The 26,857-nt window shown below is 42.5% G+C and overlaps 1 protein-coding gene across 8 annotated transcripts in view; it reads right to left on the reverse strand.

Annotated features, from left to right (window-relative positions):
* The window catches only part of LOC106829998 (solute carrier family 23 member 1-like), a 54,129-nt gene that overhangs the window by 13,846 nt on the left and 13,426 nt on the right, over nucleotides 1-26,857 (reverse strand). For 4 of the 8 annotated variants that reach the window (XM_070514106.1, XM_070514091.1, XM_070514108.1 and 1 more), the window contains 5 exons: nucleotides 18,755-18,914; nucleotides 13,617-13,798; nucleotides 12,570-12,690; nucleotides 11,296-11,545; nucleotides 10,211-10,464 (listed from right to left, as the gene is read on the reverse strand). In XM_070514106.1, coding sequence (XP_070370207.1) covers nucleotides 10,211-10,464; nucleotides 11,296-11,545; nucleotides 12,570-12,690; nucleotides 13,617-13,798; nucleotides 18,755-18,914 — 967 coding nt within the window. The remainder of the gene's footprint in view (nucleotides 1-10,210; nucleotides 10,465-11,295; nucleotides 11,546-12,569; nucleotides 12,691-13,616; nucleotides 13,799-18,754; nucleotides 18,915-26,857) is intronic. The other 4 variants (XM_044780385.2, XM_014839367.3, XM_044780500.2 and 1 more) reach the window with 1 other exon arrangement.

Genomic DNA, 26,857 nt, shown 5'->3' on the forward strand with positions numbered 1-26,857 from the left:
GGTGGTGACATGATGTGATTTACATTTCAAAAAGTTCCCTCTATAAAAAGTCTCTTCATTATTAGTAGTAGATACATTTCCTCAGGACAAATTAGATTTTCTCGACAAGCAATTATTATGGAATATCTGTAAACTGTGATTTCTCCTTAATCTCTATGGGGGTTCATTTAGGTACGAAACTGAGACAAGGCCCCCTCCCATGGTATTATACAGCATTAACTGGTCCTATCAAGAATCTTACAAGTGAATTTTTTCCTAGTTCATTTCTCCAGAGGATCGATTATTTCACTAGGGTCACTACTAATTGCTATTTACCTGGTTTTCATAGACTTTTTGAGTAGCTAGGAGTGCGAGAATGCTAAGGACGTACATTTCACCCCCTCATAGTAGATTTTAAAATAAAATAAGTTTCTACAAAGGTTAAAAGAACCAAACAAGAGGAGTTAGGTCTGCATCATCGCCAAGTGAGCTCTTCCCTTAGACTCTCTAAGATACAATGAAAAGAATGCTCATAAACCAACAGAGGACATTCACACAACATAATACACATCTGAGATCCCATGCAGCCATACGTCTGAAGGTAGAGGTGGTGGACCCCCTGAGAAGCAGTGGAAGGAGTTAAAGGGATCTCCTCTCCCTCCCCGAATGGCAGTGATCTAGGGTGTGTGACTGCATGTAGCTCTGAGAGAAGAAGGGGAAAAGGGGAGCTTCTACAGGAACACCTTCACCTCAGAGTGGCCTCCCAGCCTGTGGGAACGCTCAACACCGAGGTGGCTAAACAATCAGAGGGTGGGTCTTCACCAAGTCAATCAGCCCAAAAGGGCAGACAGTGAGTGGAGAGTGGGAGCACCTGTGGGATTGTGCACATGAAAGTGAGGGCACCTCCCCACTCCTGGTGCACCAGCTTGGCCAGTCAGTAGGATCAAAGGACCCTCACCAGAGTGCCTGCGCACATATGTAAATCAGCGGCAGCCAGTGGGCAAATGCAGACAGGCCCTACCAGCACAGCTTCCAAAGGACAGGCACAGCTGCCAAGGATCATGGTGGACTTAGAATACACAGCTCCTGCCCCCCACCCCATGGCAATTGGTGGATATGCAACCAGATACTATCACTATGTAAAGACACAAATCCACCCCATCAAATAGTATGAAGAGGTATATTAACACTCCAGACCAGAAGAAAAAAGACAAGCACCCAGAAATCAATCATGAAGTCACAGAAATTTACAATTTAAGTGACAAAGAACTCAAAATAGGTATCATAAAAAAACTGAATAAGTTACATAAAACTCAGAAAGACAGTTCAGTGAAATTAGGAAAAAAATTAATGAACAGAGGGAATTATTCAAAAAAGAGATTGAAAGTATAAAAAAAAAAAAGCAACCAGAAATGTTGGAGATGAAAAACATAATGAATGAGATAAAGGAAAATCTGGAGTCCTTAAATAACAGAGCTTATAGTATGGAGGACAGAATTAGCAATTTAGAGGACGGAAATACAGAAATGCTTCAGATGGAAGTATGGACTAAAAAGAAATGAAGATGGACTAAAAAGAAATGAAGAAATCCTCTGAGAAATATCAACAAACTCAATGAGGAAATGCAACATAAAAATTATAGGTATTAAAGAGGGAGAAGTGAGGGAGAAAGAAGCAGAGAGCTTATTCAAAGAAATAGTAGCTGAGAACTTCCCAAATCTGGGGAAGGGGCTGGAATTACAGGTAACCAAAGTTAACAGAACTCCTAATTACATCAATGTAAAGAAAACCTTCTCCAAGGCATATATTAGTAAAAACTGCCAAAAGCCAATGACTTGGAAAAAATATCAAGGGTAGCAAGGGAGAAGAAAATAATATACAAAGGAAACCCTATCAGGCTTTCAGTGGATTCCTCAGCAGAAACCTTACATGCTAGGGAAGAGTGGAATGATAATCAAAATTCTGAAAGACAAAAACTTTCAGCCAAGAATACTCTATCCAGTGAAAATATCCTTAAGATAGGATGGAGAAATAAAAACTTTCCCACATAAAGAAAAGCTGAGGGAATTCATCACCACAAGCGCCCTCCCAATAAGAAATGATCAAGAAGGCCCTAATAACTTGAAAAAAAAAAAAAGAAAGAGTTTACAAAGACTTGAGCAAGGAGACAAATAAGCAGACAAAATCAGAAAATTGCAGCTCTCTATCAGAACAGGTTAGCAAACACTTAATTATCACATTAAAGATAAAGGGAAAGAAAGCATCTAAAATAGCTATAATACCTTCATTACAACCAGAAACTCACAACACAAACAGAACAGGTTGTGAGAACAATAACTTAGATGGGGAAAAGGAAAGGGATGGAACCTGTTTAGACTAAGGAAATAAGAGGCTATCAGAAAATGGACTATCTCATCTACAAGATCTTTTATACAAAGTTCACATTAACCAGTAAACAAAAAATCAGAACAGAGACACAAATGATAAATAAAAAGGAAAGTGAGAAATCATCATAGAGAACCACAAAACTGAATTGGCCATTGGGAATACACAGGATGAGAAGCAAGGGAAATACAGAACAGGAAAATGAGATAAAATGGCAGTATTAAGCCCTCATATATCAATAATCACTCTAAATATAAATGAATTGAGTTTTTCAATCAAAAGACACAGAGTGGCTGGATGGATTAAAAAACAAGACCCAACAATATGCTACCTCCAGGAAACACATCTCCACTCTAAAGAGAAATGCAGGCTCAGAGTGAAGTGATGGAAGATAATACTCCAAGCTAATGGCAAACAAAAGAAAGCAGATGTTGCCATACTCATGTAAGACAAAGTAGACTTCAAGATAAGAAAGGCAATGAGAGACGAAGGACAGCATATAAAGATAAAAGGGACACTCCACCAAGAGGACATAACACTTATATATATTCATTTATATGCACCAAACACAGGCACACCAAAGTATATAAAGCAAATATTAATAGAGCTAAAAGGAGATATTAACAGCAACACAATAATAGTAGGGGACCTTAACACTCCACTTACATCAATGGATAAATCATCCAGACAGAAAGTCTAAAAGGAAATAGTGGAAGTAAATTAAAAACTACACCAGATGGACTTAATAGATATATATAGAACACTCCATCCAAAAACAGCAGAATACACATTCTTCTCAAGTGCACATGGAACATTCTCAAAGATAGAACATAGGCTGAGAAACAAGGCAAGCCTCAATAAATTTAAGAAGACTGAAATCATGTCAAGCATTTTTTCCAGTCATAATGCTATGACACTATAAACCAATTACAAGAAAAAAGCAGGGAAAGTTGTAAATATGTGCAGAATGAATAACATGCTACTGAACAACAATTGGATCATTGAAGATTAAAGGATAAAAAAAAATATTGGGAGACAAATGAAAATACACCATATCAACTCATATGGGATGCAGAAGAAGTAGTCCTAAGAGGGAAATTCATAGCAATACAGGCCCACCTTAACAAACAAGAAAAATATCAAATAAGCAATTTTAAACCACACCTAACAGAACTAGAAAAAGAACAAAGAAAGCCCAAAGTCAGCAGAAGGAGTGAAATAATAAAATTTAGAGCAGAAATAAATGAAATTGAAACAAAAAATGTAGAAAGGATCAATGAAACTAAGAGCTGGTTCTTTCAGAAGATATACAAAATTGGCAAAACCTTAGCCAGACTCACTAAGAAAAAAGAGAGAAGGCCCAAATAAATGAAATTAGAAATGAAGGAGGAGAAACTACAACAGATACTACAGAAATACAAAAGATTATAAAAGAATACTATGAAAAACTATATGCCAACAAATTGGGCAATCAAGAAGGAATGGATAAATTCTTAGGCTCATGCAACCACCCAAAACTGACTCAAGTAGAAATAGAGAATAAGAATAGATCAATCACAAAGAGATTGGAACAGTAATCAAAAACCTCCCAAAATATAAAAGTCCAGGGCCAGATGACTTCTCCAGTGAATTCTACCAAACATTCACAAAAGATTTAATACCTATCCCAAAATATGAAGAAGATGGAACACTTCTTAACTCATTCTATGAGACCACCATCACCCTGATCCCAAAGCCAGACAAGGAAAACACACAGAAGGAAATTTACAGGCTAATATCACTGATGAAAATAGATGGAAAAATCCTCAACAAAATATTGGCACACAGAATGCAGCAATACATTAAAACGATAATACACCATGATCAAGTGGGATTTATACCAGGGACATAGGGATAGTTCAACGTCCACACATCAATCGATGTGATACACCACATTAACAAAATGAGGAATAAAAACCATATGATCATCTCAATAGGTGCAGAGAAAGCATTTGAAAAGATCTAACATCTATTTATGATAAAAAAAAGTCTGAATAAAACAGGTATAGAAAGAAAGTACCTCAACATAATAAAGGCCATGTATGACAAAGCCACAGCCAACATCATACTCAATGAGGAAAAGCTGAAAGTTATCCCTCTGAAAGAAGGAAGAAGACAGGGGTGCCCACTTTCACCACTCTTATTCAACATACTACTGGAGGTTTTGGCCAGAGCACTTAAGCAAGAAAAAGAAATAAAAGGTATCCAAATTGGCAATGAAGAAGTGAAACTCTCACTGTTTTCAGACGACATGATTTTATATATAGAAAACCCTAAAGAATCCATCAGAAAACTATTAGAAATAATTAACAATTACAGCAAAATTGGAGGGTACAAAATCAACTTATGAAAATCAGTTGGATTTCTGTACTCTAATAATGAACTAACAAAAAGATAAGTCAAAAATATAATCCCATTTACAATTGCAACAAATAGAATAAAATACCTAGAAATGAATTTAACCAAGGAGTGAAAGACCTATACAATGAAAACTATAAGACATTATTGAAAGAAATCGATAATGGCATGAAGAAATGGAAAGATATTCCATGCACATGGATTGGAAGAATAAACACAGTTAAAAATTTCCATACTGGGGCCAGCCCGGTGGCACAGTGGTTAGGTGCACCCATTCCCCTTCAGCGGCTCAGGGTTTGCTGGTTCAGATCCTGGGTGCAAACATGGCACCACTTGGCAAGTCATGCTGTGATAGGCATCCCACATATAAAGTAGAGGAAGAGAGGCACCAATGTTAGCTCGGGGCCAGTCTCCCTCAGCAAAAAGAGGAGGATTGGCAGCAGATGTTAGCTCAGGGTTAATCTTCCTCAAAAAGAAAAAAAAAATGTCCATACTATCTAAAGCAATCTACAGATTCAATGCAATCCCAGTCAGAACCCCAATGATATTCTTCACGGAAATAAAACAAAGAATCCTAAAATTCGTATGGGGCAACAAAGACCCTGAGTATCTAAAGCAATCCTGAGAAAAAATAACAAAGCTGGAGGCACCATAATCCTGGACTTCAAAATATACCACAAAACTACAGTCATTGAAACAGCATGCTACTTGTACAGAAACAGACACACAGATCAATGGAACAGGATTGAAAGCTCAGAAATAAACCCACGCATCTATGGATAGCTAATTTTCAACAAGGGAGCCAAGAACATACAATGGAGAAAGGAAAGTCTCTTCAATAAATGGTGTTGGGAAAACTGGACAGCCACATGCAAAAGAGTCAAAGTAAATTATTATCTCACACCATACACAAAAACTAACTCAAAGTGTATTAAAGAATTGAATGTAATACCTGGAACCACTAAACTTCTGGAAGAAAACATAGGCAGTATGCTCTTCGACATCAGTCTTAGCAGCATATTTTCAAGTACTATGTCTGACTGGGCAAGGGAAACAATAGAAAAACTAAACAGATGGGACTACATCAGACTAAAGAGCATCTGCAAAGCAGAGGTACCAGCAACAAAATGAAAAGACCACCCACCAACTGGGAGAAAATATTTGCAAATCGTACATCCAACAGGCTTTATTCTCCGAAATATATAAAGAACTCATACACCTGAACAATATAAAAACAAACAAGCAAAAAATGGGCAGAGTATATGGAGAGACATTCCTCCAAAGAAGATATACAGATAGCCAAGAGGCACATGAAAAGATGTTCAATGCTACATAATCATTAGGGAAATGCAAATCAAAACTACAATGAGATACCACCTTATCACCTGTCAGAATGACTATAATTACCAAGACAAAAAACAACAAATGTTGGAGTGTGAAGAAAAGGGAACCCCCATACACTGCTGCTGGGAATGCAAACTGGTGCAGCCACTATGGAAAACAGTATCGAGATTTCTCAAGAAGTTAAAAATAGAAATACCCTATGACCCAGCTATCCCACTACTGGGTATTTATCCAAAGAACTTGAAATCAACCATTCAAAGAGACTTAAGCACCCCTATGTTCATTGCAGCATTATTCACAATAGCCAAGACATGGAAGCAACCCAAGTGCCATCAACTGATAACTAGATAAAGAAGATGTGGTATATATGTATATGTGTGTGTGTGTGTATATATATGTATATTCAATGGAATACTACTTAGCCATAAAAAAGATAAAATCGTTCCATTTTCAACAACATGGATGGACCTTAAGGGTATTATGTTAAGTGAAATAAGCCAGACAGAGAAAGACAAAGACTGCATGATTTCACTCATATGTGGAAGATAAACACATGGACAAGGAGAACAGATTAGTGGTTACCAGAGGGGAAGAGGGTTGGAGGTTGGGTATAAGGGGTAAAGGGGCGCATGTATATGGTGCCTGACAAATAATTACCTACAACTGAAATTACACAATGTTATAAACTATTATGACTTCAGTAAAAAGAACAAAAGGAATTAGTGGAAATAAAACAAAACAAACACTCTAGATCATGGGCCATGGTCCATATCTATCGACTCCTGGTGGCAGGTACACATAGCTATCACACTTCTGAACATTACTGATTATTGTGCTTGTCAACGGTTATAGCTGAGGTTTGAGTGACAGCTACTACCAGTGAAACAAAAACGACTCCTGACCTTGAGACATTTGTCATCATCATCAAAAGTCAGAGCTGTACTGCAACTATCTGAATATCCTATCATGAGTCTGTGGTCAATGAATATATGTAGATAGTTCCTGAACCTTTCTCTTCCTTTTTGTCTACTCTCAGTCCTTAAAAGTTGCTCAAATGTAGTTTCAGTTTTGCAAGATGAAAAGTTCTGCAGATCTGTTGCACAAGTGTATAGTAGAGCATATTATTATATATTATTATAATATATAGTATAGTATATTAAGTAACTATACTTAACACTACTGAACTGCACACTTAAAAATGATTAAGATGGCAGGGGCCGGCCCAGTGGCGCAGCAGTTAAGTGTGCACGTTCCACTTCTCAGCGGCCTGGGGTTCGCCGGTTCGGATCCCAGGTGCGGACATGGCACTGCTTGGCACGCCATGCTGTGGTAGGTGTCCCACGTATAAAGTAGAGGATGAGAGACACCAATGTTAGCTCAGGGCCAGGCTTCCTCAGCAAACAGAGGAGGATTGGCAGTAGTTAGCTCAGGGCTAATCTTCCTCAAAAAAAAAAAAAAAAAGATTAAGATGGTAATTTTATGTTATCTGTCTTTGACCACAATTAAAAATATTTTTTCTAAAAAATGCTCTAATATCAACTGCTTAAAGTCCATGAAGGTACTAATAGAGTAGCAGATTATGCCTCTGCTTATTTTTCTTTCTAATCTAAGAGCTTATTTACGTAATGTCTTCATTAGAAGAGATGTGGTAAGAATTCACCACATCAGAAGAACTTTTTGCTTTGTTTTATTTACAGCCCTAACAAGGCACTGTGGGAACAAGGGCATGGATCCAAGCACAATACACCAATTTGTCAAGTTCAGCCAGCGCCCTGTGGATATGCTGATTGTCTCATCAAGATGGCAGTCATCCCCAATCCTGCAGCCACAGAATTTATCGTGCAGCCCTGGGTTTTTTTATCCTCAGGATTGGCATCTGAGATGGGAGCATAACATCCTAGAGAAGTGATGGGAGATCTCTTGCCTTCAGCGAGATTCCACCCCCAGCCCTCCCCAAACACACACACACACAGAGAGGACTAAAAATTGCTCAGAGCTCTTCAATGCAGGTGCAACATAAAGCAACACCTTAAAAGGCCGTAAGGACAGGCCGGTCCGGTGCTTCAGGAGTTAAGTTTGCACTCTCCACTTCAGTGTCCTGGAGTTTGTTGGTTTGGATCCTGGGTGCAGAACTACACACCAATCATCAAGCCATGCTGTGGCGGTGCCCCACATAGAAGAATTACAATGACCTGCAACTGTGATATACGACTGTGTACTGGGACTTTGGGGAGAAAACAAAAAAGAGGAAGAGTGGTAACAGATGATAGCTTAAGGCCAATCTTCCTGGCCAGAAAAACATAGCTTTAAAAAAGAAAACCCACAAGAGGAGGTGTGAGTCCAGACCAGGGTTAATCTGTCTCCTGCTGGATTCACAGCTTGCTCTGTGTCTATGTAGCTTTCTCTCCTGCTCTTTCCCTCTCCTCTAAAGGCCTTAGCTTAGAAATGATACATCAAAGAAACGTTTGTTCTGTTTATTGAATATAATTTTCTGTTCTGCATCAGATTTGTTCTCTTTAACAGGAAGAATATTTGCTGCTCTATAGTTATATAGCCTAGTCAACTATATTTCTGTGTGGGTCAGTGGCCCTCATGTGGAAAAATTTTCCCCTCACTTGCACTAAAGGTTTTGAAACCTTGACCAAGTACCAGAATCCACAGTGTCACAGCACACAGGACTTGCTGTAGAGGTGGGCACTGCCTCAGCTGTTTGCTCACAGATTTTAGCCCAGGCTGTGGCCCAGAGGCCATGCAGAATACAAAGGTAGACAGATCTGCTGCTAGGAAGATGAGATGCCACCTGGCTGCATATCAGAACCACTGAGGGAGCTATCAGAAAATGCAGGCTTGGGGACGTGGGTGGGGGAATCTCTATGTTCCAAAGCCCACAGGACTTCTGCTGGAGACCATTGCAAAGATGCCTGAAGCGTGTGGAAAGCAACATCATAATATTACTCTTTTTCTAAGTGACCTTAGAGAGCACCATCCTGAAGATTTCTTGCTGACCTTATGGAGTTTTCCTGTGGAAAGTGGGGAGCCATGAAGAGATTTTAAGCAGGGACTAATCTAATTAAGTTCTGGAAAGATCCTTGGGCAACCATGTCATAGCTGGATAAGGGATGGGCAAGATCCCTAGAAAAGAGACTGTTAGGGAGTATACAGATGAGAGATGATAAAGTTGTGGCACTGGGAGTGGAGAATAGAGGACAGGAAGGACAGCAGGCATGTTGAGAAAATAGAATCCACAGTAAGGATGCAGGAGAACGAGAAGTTCAGATGACTGGGGTGAACTCACTAAGACAAGCTTGACAGGAGGAGAAGTAAGGATGGGGCATGTACTGGGCATCACAGAGGCCGTATCAAATGTGAGCTATCCTTGGGATATTCAGGTGGAGGTGACCAAGTGGTCTTTGAATATTCACGTTTGGAGCTTTGACACAGGGTTGGGCCGGAGGTAAGGCACCTCTCACCTAAACCTCAGAAATAAAGATTTCTGCAGTGCTCATAAAGCCACTGATGTCTGCCAGTGCCAGGACAGACTTTCTGCCTGTGGAATCACCACAAACAAAGGTCAAGTGTGGTAGGCAGAGAAATGGCCCCTCAAAGATGCCATGTCCTAATCCCCTAACCTGTGAATATGTTACTTTGCTTGGCAAAAGGCTTTGCAATTATGATTAAGTATTTTGAGATGGAGAGAGCATTCTGAATTACCTAGGTGAGCACAGTCTAATTACAGGAATCCTTATAAGCAGCAAATCTTTCCTGGCTATGATCAGAGGGAGATGTGAGCATGGAAGAAGAGTCAGAGAGATGCAACACTGTTGGTTTTGAAGATGGAAGAAGGGGGCCCTGAGCCAAGGAATGTGGGAAGCTTCTAGATGATGGAAAAAGCAAGGAAATGGATTGTCCCCTGGAGCTTCCAGAGAGGAACACAGCCCTGTGAGACCCATGTTGCACTTCTGAACTCTAGATCAGTAAAATAATAACTTTGGGTTTTTGAAACCTCTGTTTGTGATAATTTGTTACAGCAGTACTGAGAGACTAATACACTGATGACCGATTCAGGTACCCAGCCTGCCCCAGGAGCCACCGTCAGCAGCCTTACCTTGGTGATCCCCAGAGCCCCGACATTCTCACTGTAGGAGGTGGTGCCGTTCCCTGACCCCCACGCCCCTGCCAGCAGGCAGCCAAGGCCCTCAATGCCGATGCCACGGTTGATGGCGTGCTTCGGAGGGGGTGGGGCCCCCACCAGCCGGGCACAGGCATAATAATCGCCTACTGACTCCACCATCGAGGAGATCACCCCTGCCATGATCCCAAAGACCCCAGCCGGGCTGATGGTGGGCAGGCCCCACTGTCCTGAAAGGCAATGCAGAGGGAATATTAATCCACAAGACAACAGGCTGCTGAACCCCAAATAATTTCTTTGACAGAGAGGTCTCTGAAAGGCTTTAAAGCCCAGGCATGTCCTCCAACCCCACAGCTCTCCAGAGGCTTTGGCTCAGATCCTGCCCTACCATTCATCCCTGAGGGAGGGTCAGATGCCCTGTCCATGAGGTCATTGTGCCCAGAAAGAGCCAGCAACAGGGCCTCTTGCCAGAAAGGCCTTGAAGCGTTTGGGAGACAAGATTCTTTGTCAGGGAGGCCCTAGTGCCACAGGCCATGAGGCCGGGCCAGCCATGCCTGGGACCTGGTTATTTATAAACCCTGAGCCAAGAACTGCAGGGAAAGGAGACCAGAAGTGGCCTAAGGGATGGCCTTGAGCTTGTCTCCTCAGAAATGTCCAATTCGGTCCAAGGCCTCCCTTGTGGGGGATCCACCGAATCCAGGAGGAGAGCCAAAGTTCCGGCTAGGAGGTCAGGACCTCACTGCCCTCTCCCCACTCCCAGGCTTGTGGGTTCTGAGCAACATGGAGGAAGGGATGAGGGATGTAGGCCAGCTCAGAGGTAGGTCTGGGAGTGGGAGCCTTTGGCCTAGCACCCGCTAAAGGATTCTTAGGATAATCTGAGGGTCTTCTTCGCTTAGGTGTCTGATATGGACTCCCTAGGGCCTGTCTCTCCTTGAAAGATCCCTTGGAGGAGATTCCCCCCAGCCCCGGCCCTATTCCACTCTCTACCCCATGCCCTGGGCCCCATGGGCAGTCCTGGGAATCATGCGTCCCAGGCAGGAAGGGGCTCATCTTGTCATTACCTGGGTAAGGAAAGCGAAACCAAGGCGCCTGGCTGAGGACGTTGGCTTTGGTGTCGGTGCGGGCCTGGTACCCATAGGCTGTGGGGTCCTTGGGGAGGGCATTGGTGACTGTGAGCACGAAGCAGAGGAGCCATGAGATGCAGAGCGACAGCAGCACCTGCCAGAAGGAGGCATCTTCACCATGGGTCTCACCCTGGCCGAGGCAACCACCTCCCAGTGGGCGGGGCAAAGGAGGGCATTCAGGAAACCACTTTGAAATGAAGACATGTTGGGTTACTCACCCTTCCAGTGACAACAGCAATCTGGTGTGTCAGTGGATAATTAGCACATGAAGGGAACGTAGCAAATAAACTATGGGGAGACCTCGTGTCAAACAGAGGCAGAAATGTCTGGTAAAGTGGGCACAGCCTGGGTCAGAAGGATTACCCTCCGGCTCCCTTTCCACTGATTGTTGGTCACATGACCTTGGATCAAACTCTGAGCCTCAGTTTCCTCATCTGTACAATGGAATGACAACACTGCTCTGCAGAGCCTGAAACAAGATTCCTTCAAGTAGAATCCTCAGATATATTGATATTTAATCTCTGGTAGCAGAACCCCAGAAATGTGTATTTTTAATTATGTCCCCAAGAGATTCTTACGAACATTGAATTTTAGAACCACTGGCCTAGAGTGTTGTTGAAGGAGCATTGAGATGATTGTGTGGAAGTATCTTTTTACAATGCAAATATAGTTTCCAGTTAAATGAAACCTGCAAACATATTTGTGTGGGTGACAGCTACACATATCGACAGTGTAGTTCAACAGGGAAAGCTCTGAGAAAGGTACCATCCTCATCCGGGGGTATTTGGATTACCCATGAGCCACCGAGAAAGAACCTGATCTAAGCAACTTGGCCCTTAGTTTTGTGTAATTAGCGGTGAACCTGGCTGTGTCTCTTGGGACCTTGCTATGGGGACGGCCTTGGGAATGTGAGAAGGCTGTCCCACACTGGAGCCCAGAGCAGCGACCTAGGGCAGGGTTCTCTACTCCCAGGAAAGAAGCATTGAGGAAAGACATGGGACAGCATTCCACCAAGGGTCAGAAAATGCCCCCACAGGCCACTGGGCTCCTCTCGGCCTCCTTCTCTCTGGTAGATTAAGGAAGGCTGAGGAGGAGAGGCCACTGCAAATGGGGGGGCACTTGCTTAGGGGGCCATCTGGGAGTGCGAGAGGCTGTGCCTCACTCTCCAGGTGAGTCAACTCAGCATGAAAGGGGTGGGGAGTGCTTCTTACAGGGAAGACCTGAAACAGGTAGAACTTAGAGGTGTGAAGCTTCTTCTCTCGTCCATAAATGGGCATGGGCACCGCGACATTTTTCAGGTACTGAGAAAACAGCACGATGAGGAAGATGGTCCTGAAACAGAAACAAACCACACCCAACCTGGTGAGCTGAGGCTCATCCCGAGTGAGGGTCCTGAAAGCTGGGCCACTGCGTGTCTCTGGGATTGGGGGCCGTGGCCAAGCTGGGAGGGTCCTCATCTAGACCCTGCTCTGCAGCACGGGCAGCATCCTGCCATCTCTGCAAGGGTGGGCTGTTGCCTGCCAGAAGCTGCTGGTGGCTGAGTGGGAGGAGAGGGAAGGGAGGCTGTTAGTCCCTGGGGGTTGGCAGATCAATGGCTCCAGCAGGTGGGGCCAATGAGGCCAGAGGCAGAGAAGGCCTTCTCTTGCAGGTCATTCTGCAGGTCCTTGTGATCAGACCACAAGAGGCAGAGTGAATGACAGTGTCCAGTGTCATCCCAAGTCCCTTCAAAGCTCTATTTAAATGCTTCAGGCCTCTTTCCAGGAAGCCTTCCTGATCCTCCCAGCTGGCTGTCCTCATCCCCTCCCCTGAACCTGCATGTCATTCTACGACTCTCATCACTGTCTCCTGGTGTCATAGGTACGTGGATCCCAGTCTTGTCTCTCTCCCACACACTACAAGATGTTTGAGTTCTGGGGCCATGTCTTTGCAGCCTTCCTGGGGGCCAGAAGTTCACAAACATTTGCTCAATGAAAATATAGGAGGCAGGGACTAGTAGTATCAACAATTGTGAACAGTGCACTAATTGTTCTTATACACTGCCTGAGATGAACTCACCGTCTGTGAGTACTAATAATGTAATAAGTAGTAAGAGTAATAAATTAAAATAGCAGTTTTCCTGCTTTTCAAGGTATCATAATGCTCATGAGAGTATTTCTAAAGCACAAGAGTTTGCCAACAGCAAGCACTCTTACTATTCTTCCTGGGTAATCTTCCACCAAAGAGAACTTGATGCCACTCCCTCCCCAGAGAGTACTTACATGGCAGCAACCCCCCAGTGGGTCCCGGCATTATTGCCCGCAGAACTGAAGAGAGGCAGGGCCACCAGGGAGATGGTCGGAGCAATGGTCAAGGGGCCAATGAAGCGCATGAGAAAGCCAATGAGGCCTGAGAAGCCCACTAGAATCTGGACACAGGAAGCGACCATGATGGCACCCTGCAACTGAAGAGGAAGAGTGCAGCTCAGGCCCCTCACAGCTTGCAGCAGGACTGTGGGCCCCAGTCGAGCCCAGGCCACCATGACAGGCCCAGCTGCTGCAGCCCACTTCTAGATCTGGTCAGCCCTAGGTGGTACATTCAGAGGCAGTGCAGGGGCAAAGCTGGACCCCAAAGGAACCGAGGAAAGAAGAGCTCTGATCTTGCTCCTCTTCCAGCTGTGGATTTCCAACGAGCTGTTGGACATTTTCACTTAATGGGAAGTTTTTCAGGGAGTTGCCTTCAAAATTATTTATTGATCACAATGATGATGATGATGACTCATAATACCAGCATCACTCAGCACTGTATCGAATATCTTGCTGCTTTATTTTTCTCTGTTTTCCTACTTTCTCTTGTAGGAGTTGGCCATTTTTTTTTCTGTAAAGGACCTGATAATGAATATTTTAGGCTTTGTGGGCCATATGGGCTCTATCAAAACTTTTCCAGGTGAGCAGTAAACAAATGAGCCTGGCTTTGTTCCAAGAAAACTTGATTTAAAGGCACTGAAATTTGAATTTCATATAATTTTGACATCTCATGAAATACTAGTCTTCATTTTATTTTTTTCAACCATTTAAAATACAAAACTGGGGCTGACCCCGTGGCCAAGTGGGTAAGTTCACACACACCACTTCGGCAGGCCAGGGTTTTGCTGGTTCAGATCCTGGGCACGGACATGGTACCTCTCATCAGGCCGTGTTGAGGCAGCGTTCCACATGGCACAATCAGAGGCACTCACAACTAGAATATACAACTATGTCCCGGGGGGACTTTGGGGAAAAGAAGAAGAGTAAAAAGGAAAAAAAGGAAGATTGGCAACCGATGTTGGCTCAGGTGCCAATCTTTAAATACATATATAACCATTTTTAGCTTGTGGACTCTACCAAAACAGGCAACTGGCCAGATTTGGCTCCTGGACTATAGTCTGCCAGCCCCTGATCTCGTGGACTGATAGAATTTGCTTTACTTCTCCTGTTTTACTTTACTGGTTTGGATGTTATATGTGCTATTTTATCCCTGAAAAGCTTCTTTGCTTTCAAATCTGCTCTTTCTGAAAGTAACATAGTGACTCCCACTTTCTTGCAATTTGTGTTAGCATGGTATGTCTTTCTCCATCCCTTTACTTTTAATCCATGTGTGTCTTTCTAGTTAAAGTAGGTTTCTGGTAGACAACATATGGTTGGGTCTTGTTTTTTGATCCACTCTGACAATCTCTGCCTTTTAATTGATGCATTCAGACCATTGATGTTCAAAGTGACTATTGAAACAGATTAATATCAACGATATCAGTTACTCTTTTCTATTTGTTACCCTTGTTCTTTGTTCCTATTTCTACCTTACACCCTTTTTCTGCCTTTTGTGATTTTAATTGAGGATTTTGTATGATCCCATTTTCTCTCCAGTTATACTTCTTTTTTTTTTTTTACTTTTCAGTGGTTTCCCTAGAGTTTGCCACATACATTTACAGCTAATCTAAGTCCACTTTCAAATAACACTATACCACTTCATAGGTAGTGTGAGCACCTTACAATAACAAAATAATTCTAATTTCTCCCTCTCATCACTTGTATCATTCCTGTCATTTATTTCACTTATATATAAGTATACATAAGTACATAAATAAAAACTACCATGATACTAGAAGGTGAAGTTTAAATTGGTCTAATCTGTTGAAAACTGAACTTGCCATCTCTTCTCATGGTTTTCTACTTTTTCTGCTACCACCATTTCCTTAAAATAGAGTCATTGTTCACTTTTACCTCTCCTTTACTTCTTGTATCTGTTAAGTGAGGACATTCCTATTGGTCCTGTGTTCACATCACTTTCATCTGGGGCTGGGATTGTGATGGACAATTGGCCTGCCACCATCAGTGGTTTCAAGACTTGAGAGGTGTGTAGACAAATATAACTCAGCGAGATATGGTGAATGTACCTTAAATTCTGATAGACTGGCTCAGTGAATTTAACCAACCAATCAGTCGATTAATAAAATGAGGGTGAAATTGATAAGAACTTTTTTCTCCTGTCATAGCACTGGAGAAAGCATTGGACCAGCAGAGGGAGCTACAATATCACAGAGAAGACTCCGGGTTTGGGCTCACTGTGTTGGACACTTGGAGGTGATGTGGAAAAAGTAGTCGAGACTACCATCTGAGCCCTGGGCAGGAGGAAGCCCTTCCCTGGGCCCTGTGTCTTAGAGCATGGGTTGGCAAAGTTTTTCTCTAAAAGGCCAGAGAGAAAATATTTCAGGTTTGGTGGGCCACATGTGGTTTGTATCACATATTCTTATTTTAAACAACCTTTTAAAATGTAAAAACCATTCTTAGTTTGTGGGCAGAAAAAAAACAGACCACAGGCTGGATTTGGCCAAGAGCCATAGTTTTCTGACTTCTGCCTTAGAGGACTCCAGGTATCACAGACACAAAAATAAACAGTAAATGTATTAAAGAAAATATGGTGTCTCTGACCCTTGGGATGCAGTGCTCAATGCAGGCGCAGCACGACCCGTATCCCTAAACGTGCTCTCTCATGACTAATACTGTTCAAGGCCCAGGGGAATTCTTTCCTGTAACTCTTGCCCATTGTCCTCAAAACACAGGTAACTGCTTCTGAATGTGGTGATGGTTCGTGCCCTTGCAGTGGTGGAGGCAGACACCTCATCAGAACACAGGGAGGATTTGAGCAGCGGAAGGAAGTGCTCAGGTGGGAGAAGAGAAGGATTTCCCTGTCAGGTCTGTCTTCCAGGATAATATGAAGGTAAGAGATTCTTGCCTAAGGAATTATAGTTCTCAGGAAGGCTGAGTGAAAGGGAAATCCCGCCCCTGGCATCTAGCAGGGCAGGGTAAGGCAACCCTGCTTCTCATTCTTTGCTTGGTTTTAATCTGGATTTACTAATGCCAAGTATAGGATCCCTGAAGGACAGAAAAAACAAAAACAAAAGAACGCCTCCAGCAACTACATGTGTTCTGTGATTCATTCTATGATGAAATAATAAAACTAGGCTGCACTGAAAAAAAAAAAGCCTAATTTGGAAAAGGTAGTGCAACCCACAATATTGGGAGATTAACCAGTCAACCTGGAAAAAATCCAGGGCCCACCACCCTGAGAAGTGAAATTCTTAACTATATCTTGCTCTGGAATTACATGGAAAAGTTCTTTAAAAAAGCCCTGTTAACTCCAGGTCCACCCTGAGATAAAAAGGAAGCACAAGGACTTGATGAGGTTATTGAAGTTCACCCACATCTGGGTGCCCTTTTGGACTGCATATGAGAGCACAGGCACGGGTAAAGGGCTGTTTTGGAGAGGGAAGAACAGCAGAAGGTGCTGGCTGAGAGTCACAAGTTCTGGCCCAGACTGTCTACTGTGATCTTACAAGTCAGTGCTCCCTGAGGAATCGGAAGTGTTGGTGGTGGAGTGCATGCTGAATGAGGACTGACCCCGAGAGAAGCCAGATGCTTCAGCTCTGCCATGGGGCTTTTGGTGTGGATGTGGCTTGGAGCAGCTACCCAACCACTCTCCCTCTGAAAGACCATTGCTAACTAGTCTTCTACCGGGCACTGTTTAGAATTAGACCACTACTGAGTGTCACCAAATAACACTGAGGTCAGAGATCCCAATCACATTTTGACTGATGTCAGGAAAATATTCAAACAAGGAAGGGGCGATTAAAGGGAAATAGTTATATTCAGGAGAAGAAAAGGTTTTATCCAGGATGGGTTCATAGGATCCATAAGCAAGTGACAGTCCCCCCTCCCCTGGGGTGGACACCACCTCACAAGATAATCTAACTCTAGCAACACAGACTTGGATGCCACTATGTGTGTCTTTGAGTTCGAGTTCAAAAAGCACAGGTTGGAATCTTGCTAAAGGTGCTGCTCACCTAGCTGAGAAAGACTGAGACTGAAAGAGTATAGCATTTCAACAGAAGGACCTTGCTGGAAGAAGTAAGGCACGTCTAAATCCAGTCAGTGGTCCGAGTTATGTGTGATGTGACTGACTGCTGGATTGGAAAGTGCAGTGTTTTCAGGGTGCATCTTAACCAATTGAGAGGATCCAGTGACAATATGCTTATTAAATCATTTCAAAGTACCTTGGGGAAGGAAACACAAGAGGGTTTAACAGTGTTACTTTTGCTGCCCACTATTTAAAGGATAGCAGAGAATGACTCAAAATCTCTTTCTCCAACAGAAGCAAGGGAATGGGCTAAGAAGGGCTCCCAGTGGGTAAAAAGAAGGATGGCGGCAGAAAGACAAAATACTGTATCAAATAACACTCCTTTGCCCTTTACATTTAAAATAAGTTGGAAATAAGAAAATGATTTCTTAGCAATATTTCTAGATACATCTTCAGTCTGGGATGAGAGATGCCAGCACCAGAGTTTATTCTACCAAACTGAAGCATGTCTAATAAAACTGGACCCAGAGTATACTGGGCTATATTGTATGGACAAGTATTTCACAATGTGAAAATAGCCAATTCCTACTATGATGCTGGAGTATTAGGATGTGATCTGTTGCTTGAAATTTTGTGTAAGATTAAGATGAGTCATAGACTAAGTATGAAATATGTAAGCATTTCCAAGTAAACCTATTTTCACTCTCCATCCATTCCACCCTAATCCCTCTCTTGCTCATCACCTTTTTTATTTTCTTCATTGTTCTCATGATCTCTGAAATTTTCCTTTTCTATTTACTTATTGGGGTATTTGTCGCTCCCTCCCATTCTGCCTGCCACATACACACACTAGTGTGTTAGCTCCATGACGGCAGGGTCCTTGTCTGTCTTACCTACAGCAGTATCTTAAAGCCTGGAATCTTGCCCAGCAGTGAGCTGAACAACGCATGTTGAACAAATGAGTCAACTCGGGAGCCCCTGTTGAGTACCCCTCCATTCCTCCCACCCACTTCCCCTGCCCCATTACCTCTCGGATCCTCTTCTGCCATTCCTCGATGAATTCAGGAGAGCTGGTGTTTACCTGGCTGGCATTGAGTGTCCACTCGGGGCATTTCCAGGCAGGAAGGGACAGCATGGCCAGGGAGGGTGCCACAAAACCAAATGTACCTCCCTGGAGAATGGGCAGCCTGGAGGAGGGGAAAGGATGTGGTTACCCATAAGATCATTTAGTACTAGTCTGTCACTGGCCCCAATGGGTGCCTTTTAATCCCAAATCCTACCTCAGTTTCCAGGCAACACATGACCCCTGTTGTTTTCGGTTTACAGGGAACTCCTGCCGAACTCCAAGTCAGATCCATGAACTGTGCTACACTTTGGACAGGTAGGAGAGGTGGGGAGGGGAAAGACAAGCAGACCTAACCCCAGTCCTGGAGAGGCAAGCCCAGGAGGAGAGAGTCAGGTGCTGGGAAAAGGTCTGGAGACAGCACAGAGCTCAGTGAACACAGGTAGTGAGTGCCATTGTCTACCCCAGTCCCAGAGAATCTTCCCTGGACCAAGGATCAAAGCACAGCTCACACATGTGGAGTTCCCCACTGACAAGAGATGCACAGCCTAGAGTCTGGGTTGCCAGAGTCCTCTGTGTCTTCAAACTGAACAGCAGACCCAGACTTCCACCTTCAGGCTCCTTTTGATCACATGGACAGAAGAGGACAGAGGTCAGTTGTCAGGGTGTGTCCCCCATCCAGGCCCCTCTCACTCCTGGTTGGTGTCTCACTCTGGCCTCTGTGAGAACTTCTAGCAGTGCCTCCCTGGCTTGTCCTCTCTTCAAGGTGAACACGGCCTCACAAGTCAACCTCCACCAACCCTCTCTTACTAGAGGTCAGAAGCTATTAAGTCTGCCCAGCCTGGATGCTAGAATTTGGAGGAGTGGGGATGGAACAGGGGTACCCCAGCCTCTTGATTGCATTTGTCAGCATGGCCCACCCTGGTCAAGTACTTTTTCTTAACAATACTAGCTGGGTATTTTTGAACTCAGGATTCCATGAAGACAGCTTAAAGAATTATTCTGGAGAATGACTGAACACATTTTATGCAATAAAATATAAAGTGTATGAAAGAATTTTATTGCCTAGGTGGCCTTTGTGTCCTGGCTGAACATTGGAATCAGCGATGCCTAGGCATCACCCTCAGACAAGTTAACGGGCTTGTCTAGGAGCGCGCCCAGGCAGGGCGAGTGCATAAAGCTCTGGGTGACTCCAATGTGCAGCCGGGCCCAAGAACAACTGATCTAGATGCATAAATCTAGACCCATAACGCTCCAAAATAGAATGGAATACATTGCACACATAGGGCAGGAACACACGGGAGGTGGTATGAGTATGTGTGAATAACTTTTTTTAATTTAAAAATTATGAATCTAAGTACCTTGACAGAGAAGGGAAACATGCTATACTTAGCTCATTGCAAACTTCCTTTTGAGCTTTTAAAATGAACATAGATATCTTTGTATAAGGGTATAACCAGAGAGTACATCATATAGGACTTATGTTTTAATTTTTGGCTGTAATTCTCTATGCACATTTCATTCATTCAACACATGTTCTTTGAGGACCTGCTATGTGGCAGGCACAGGGTGCCCCAGGTATTGGGGATACGAGGGTGAGGAAGACACAGCTCCCACTGCTATTCTAGTTACGCATTTCTGTTAGTCTTCGTACTAACAAACTAACCGTGTATAGTAACTGCCTCTCAGGGATTGCTTTGAACACCTTAGCAAGCACTTTCAGGGAGGCTTACACACACCCCACCATGTTTGTATGCTACCACTGCCTCAGCCATTTAGGTATTACTGGATTCTGTGAGGTCAGGGATTCATTATTTTCTTTTCCATCCCTCCAGAACTGAGCCTGGTACCATAAAAAACCTACTGACATTGGATTTTATTATTATGCTTTTTAGTTTAATAGGCATGTGATGAAACCATAACAAATGTTAATTTGTGTTTCATTAAGTCATAAAAGATGTGCACTCATTCATGTGATTTCATGTCTCTTTTTCCTGGCCATAAGCTGTCTATTCATTACACAGAAGTTGGATACTGTCAAAATACATTTATAGTGATTCTTTATTTACTATAGTGAGCTTGGTTTTCATTTTTAAAAAGTGTTTTCTCTTATCATATGCAGGAATTCATCCCTAACTCAGAAATTATTTAAGGGAGTATTTCAAAATTTTCAAGTGGCTGAGCACTTTTCTAACTCTGTTCATGTTATTTTCTTTCAAGATTATTACATGTAGTTGGGATAATATGATATGGACTTTCTGCCTTTTTGTAATTGCCAAATACCTTTTATGTTCATGGGAAGATTATTTTTTTTCATTTATTTGCTTCAGTGTATTATCGTGTCCTACCTTTAGGTTCACACAATGTATCAATAAATTCTTCCCTCATCATTCTATATTCAGAACTTCCAACTCCATTCTCATTCATTCCTCTCTCTCTCCTCTCCTCATTTCATTAGCATTCCCATTTCTTTCTCATAACTTCTTATTGGTACCCTTTGATATATGGACAGATAGATAATAGATGGTAGATAGATAGGTAAATAGATAGATAGATAGATAGATAGATAGATAGATAGATAGATGGATAGGTAGATATGGAGACAATAGATAGATAGACAGACAGATCTCTATGTACTAATTGTGTTTCTGCTAGGTTTTCCATTGTATAGTTTCCTAGTGGCTGTTTGAGATATATGCATTCAGTGTAATTACCAGGCTTTACTAATTCAGCATATCTCTTACCTTTTATGATGACCTTAATGTGTATCTCAGTGCTCTTTTAAATTTCATATTAATTTCATCTGCTACCATGATGGCAACTCCTTTTTTTTTTAATTTTCCCATGAGTATGATTCACATTTACTGTACATGTGCTTTCTGACTTAAATGTCTCTCCTATAAAGTACAGGTTATTGATTTAAAACTCAGCCTCTTAGAATGAGAACAGCCTGTGAAATATATCCAGCCTTGCACTGTCATTTTATAGATAGAGAAAATGGGGCCCAAAGCCACAGAGTTATCCAGGACAAGTGCTTGGGTCTCCTCACTCGTCATCACTGGCCCATGACACTGATTAAGGGCACATTGTAGACCAAAGGCAAGTTTGAATCTGGCTCTGCCTTATTAGTGTGTGACCCAGGCATGTTGCCCAACTTCTGCAAGCCTGTGTCCCCTTCAATAAAATAAAGACAATAGTACTCTCCTCAAGGAGTAGCTGTGAAGAAAAAATATATATAAATGCTCAGCCCAATGCCTAGGGCATAGCAGAGCTCAATAAGTAGCAGTAATTTTCATTCTTATTCCCTCTGAAATGTGTGGGTACTTCCCAGGAAGGTAGTGCACGTCAGGGCATTCTCTTAACATTTCCCCTAAATAGCAGATGTTATTGTGTGAGCCTGAGTTTTACTGTTGTTTCAGCTTTTCCATTTCTTGCAGGTTGGTTCTTTAAGATTTGTCTTCTATGATCCTTGTTTTCTTTTGTGTTGTTGGACTCCAGGTGCTTGGGCTGGTCCAAGGCTGCATCTCTGCCTCAATGACCCCTTGCTCTGTGGCATCCACTCAGCCCCTCAGGTAGCACGGCCTTACCTGCACAGCCCTTCACAGCTTTCACTTTACTCCTCTGTGTTGTTTCTTCTGTTCTAGCTGTTAAAGTAGATAGTGTCTGTCTACTTTAGGGGCTCACGTTAACATGTAAGGATCAATGTCTGATGCACAGCTCTCTTCACATGGTGTCACAACATGTGTCAATTGGGATGGAGTTACTTTTATTGGATCTACTAATTATTTTTAAGCTTATCATTCTAGTTGTCAGGTGGATTTCAGATCCTTTTTCTCTCTCTTTCTCTGTCTCTGTTTCTTTTTTTGTTAGATTTTATTTGGAGGATGTGCTCTAATAATGTGCCACAAGTCATGACATGCTATGAATTAACTTTAGCTATTGATTTACACTTCATCTTGTTCTAAATAGGATCTATGGGGACGTACAAATATGATACAGTAAGGACCTGCCACTCTATACTCAGACCTTCCAATTACGTGTTCCACTTATTCCTTCTCCCTCTCCCTACCCCATGTCACACACAGCCAGCCTCGTGAACCATTACAGAAAAAGCCATTCTGGGCTCAGATGGATTGAATCTGGGTGCAAATCTCCACTGCCACCCTGATAACATCCCATAGAAACATAGGCAGACTCTCTCTGTCCATCCTACTCCTCTCTCCACCCTTCACCATCTCATCAGTCTGCTTACGTACAAACAAGAGAACACTCCCGACCATTTTCCTTTACAACAGTGACTTGCATGTTTTCTAAGAGATGTAAAATGTCAAAATCTGCAGCCTCAGGAATGTATCCTAAAAGTCTGATAGGATTAATATTTTAGGTTGGCAAAGCCACAGAAATGTGTCCCTGGGGGTCATATTAACATCTAAGTTTATACAGTATTTAAAAACTACACAACACTTTCATTTTGATATCTCAAGAGTACTTCAGGGTGGGTAGGGTGACACTGCATTGTCTGTTTATGAGGAAACTGATGCCCAGGGGAAGCCAGTGGCAGCGTTCAGCTGGGAAGTGGGGGAGCCCTGATGAGAAAGTGAGTCATGGGGCCAAATTGTAACAGTGTGTTTGTTATAAGGACAAGTGACAACAGGAATTGAAGTAAGAACATTCAACTTGAAAGGTTTAAGCTAATGATGAGGTGGGACATTTTTCTCCTCTCTTTGTAGTCCCATTTTGGCCCATCAACCAGGAACATTTAACCTTTTGGACATATTGGGAAATTAAGCCTCAACCCTTCTCTCTGAGCTCTCATGTACTCCTGTTAAAGAAAATATTATTCATGACACTTGTTAAAGATGTTAAGGCAGATTTTATTCAAAGGGAGGGGCGCTACAATGGGATTTTGTGATGGGCAAGAGCTTGCTCAAGTCCCCATACAAGAAAAAGTAAAAATTTATAGCCAAGGAGCAGGGTGGGGGTCAGTGGATGGAAAATTACTAAGAGGAAGTCTACTGGATTTAGCAAAAGGATACTCATTGTTGATTTTGTGACTTAGACACTGTGACTAGATAAACTCTCCCAGTTAAATGTTAAACAGACAGAAAACCCAGCATGACTTGAGCCTGTACAAAATCCTGCAGAGAAAGAGGAAGAGGACATAGGCTTTGGACATCTTAAAATCACATTGGAAACTAGAAGACAATGAAACAATGCTTTCGAAATTCTGAAAGAAAATTATTTCCAACCTAAAATTCTATACCCAGCCAAGCTATCAATCAAGTGTGAGAGAAGAATCAACACGTTTTCACTTACACAAAGTCTTACAAAATTTACCTCCCATGGACTCTCTCTCTGGAATCTACTAGAGAATTGTGTTCCATCAAAGAAAGAGGAAGATATGGGAACAAGAAATCTAGACTTGAGAACTGACAGGAAGGGAATTCCCAGCATGAGGGTGAAGAGGCATCTGAGGATGACAGCTGAGCACCAGGCACAGGCAACCACCAATCCAGACTGCAGCAAGTCGGAGGGCTCCAGGAGAAGTTCACCAAGAAGATGAAGCTGATCGACTGCGCAATGTGAATGAAATTATTAAGAGATTCAGACAACAGGCAGAGAGTCTAGAATTGAATTAGAAATAAGTACTTAGAAAAGTAAGCATACTAAAAACAAGAAATATTTTAGCTCCAGGGTAAACAAAAAGTTGAGCAGGAAAGGAGCTTTGTGATTCAGATCTGAATAGCATCATAGTCATTATAACATAAGCACCGAATATTGATCTGTGCTGGGAGTGTGGGAGAACAGGAGGATGGGAAGTGTGCTTGTATGTGGTGGGAGGGAGGGACTGTGAGAGAAAAATAAATTATACTCATCCATCTTGGCACATCAACCAGTAATGCCTAAAACGGAAGTGTATTAGTTAGAGACTTGGAGGAAAATGCCTAAATAATCAGCTTGGAGGGATGAGAGTGCTTGCCTCTGCCTGGAAGAAAAGCGGGGAGATCTCTGATTGGGGATGGGGGAGCCTGTTCATCTGTCTTCTTTAAACCCATAACTACTCACTCCCCTGAATGTGCCTTTGACACCTGCTCCCAAACTGTCAGTGGACTGGGGGCCATTGTTCCAGTCCCTCCTTCTGTTCTGCACCGAAGACATGCACACCTGCCTTCTCTTGTTTTTATGGGCTTTAATACTGATCATCACAGGGAAACAGATTGGGGAAACAAAGATAAAAGCAGGTGAGGTGACAAAGATTGTCAGAAGTTGTCTCAAGGCGGGCGTCTTGCTCCATAGCTCCTTGCTTCCCTTCCAAGATGATAATGGGCAGCCTTCTGGACTTTTCCTCTCAGGCACAGATTCAAAGCTGTGGCTCGTGAAACACACCCTGATACTTTTCTAAAAAAACATTTTAAGTGGTTTTTATTTTTCCCAGTTATAAGTAACAGATGAACTTTGAATAAAAATGAATGGAAAGTAAAGAGAAATAGAAAGAATAAATTTGTCACCCTAATTCTACAACCCAGAAATAATCATTAACATTTTTTTCAGTCTTTTCGTATCTTTAACTAGATAAGCTTTATCAGCACACATATAATATGTACCTTTCATATATAATGTATATCACCCAGAATAACCTTTAACATTTCTTCCAGTCTTTATTCTGTCTTTAACTAGATAAATGATTATCAATACACACAAAATTTATACTTCTCATGATTACGAATTACATTGGTCACTATTACAATAATGAAAAGCTCAAAAAAAACTTATATGTCCTTTAATAAGAAATAGTTAAGTAGGCTGGAATATATTTATATATTCTAGAATTTAGAAGACTAAGTGGACATTTTTTAAAAAGTGCTATTGTGTAAGTGTGTTTATTGAAACTGAAAGATATGTACAATGCATTGCATATGTTTATAAAAGGGGGTGGAGTGTTTTTACCCAAATTACATTTTTTTAATTATTAAAAAAGGAAGGGAGGGTGCAAAATTGCCTGTATGGTACAATCCTTTCCTTGGTGTGAAAAATAGATTTTTTTTTTACTGACTTAAGCACTTTCATGCATTATCTAATTTAATTCTCAAGACTTTGGAAAAATTAAAAAACACTTCCTTTTCACAGAAATGTGAGAACTCCAAGAGAAAAGAAATGCAAATATTGTCAGGGGTAGAAAGGAGAGGGAGCACTAAGTCCCCACTGGGCAGGGCAGTATGTCCTGCACATCTAGGAACCTAGAAGGAAGAGGAGGAACAGGAACCAGGAACCCCAAGGAGGTTTGAGGTTGAACCATGTGGAGTTTGAGGGGCCAATGGGTAAACGGGAAAGATGTCCACAGTTGGGAACAGATGCATCTGGAGCTTGAGTCACTGGAATCCAACCTCACCTGTGATATCATTCTGATGTCCCCTTCTTGGAGCCAATCCAATGAGTGGGCAAAAGAGAATGTCGAGGGACTTTTCTTTGAAATAGGTCAGGATGGAGAGCAGAGCCTCAAGAATGTAGGAGGGGACTGATGAATTCTTCTTGAATTTATAAGAGTCACTGCATTGTGAGAAATCCTGGGCACCCCAAGAGCCCCAACTACTTCACTCTTAGATGAGGAAGACTTTGTTCATCTTTTTACTGGGCTCCCTACACCAAGCAGGTAAGGACCTGCTAAATTGCGGGAAAGCCCATCGCGCACCTTCCCTGTGGATAACCACCCAACTCAAACCCACAGGAAGCAGAAGCACCAGCCCCCTCTTTGGGACTCATCAACCCTTCTCCCTCCTCTGATGTGTCTGATGGCCAGGTACCCTGTACCTCTTTCAGTTCTTGATAGGGAATTTGGAAGAAATCTTGGCTCACAGCGATGGTGACAAGAGAAGATAGAGGGAGAAAGGAAATAACCTGCCAAAGATGTAGGCACTCCTTAGCGGAGAATGGGAGAACTTCAGAACTGGCATAGCTCCTGGACATGACTTGCAAAGGAAGCACTGTGGAAAGTGCCCTTGACTTGATTTAGCAAAAGACCACGGTAGGAAGGAATATTCTCCTCTGGATGCTGCCTGCAGTCAGCCT

This window comes from Equus asinus, chromosome 1, assembly GCF_041296235.1.
Source record: "Equus asinus isolate D_3611 breed Donkey chromosome 1, EquAss-T2T_v2, whole genome shotgun sequence".
Lineage (NCBI taxonomy): Eukaryota > Metazoa > Chordata > Mammalia > Perissodactyla > Equidae > Equus > Equus asinus.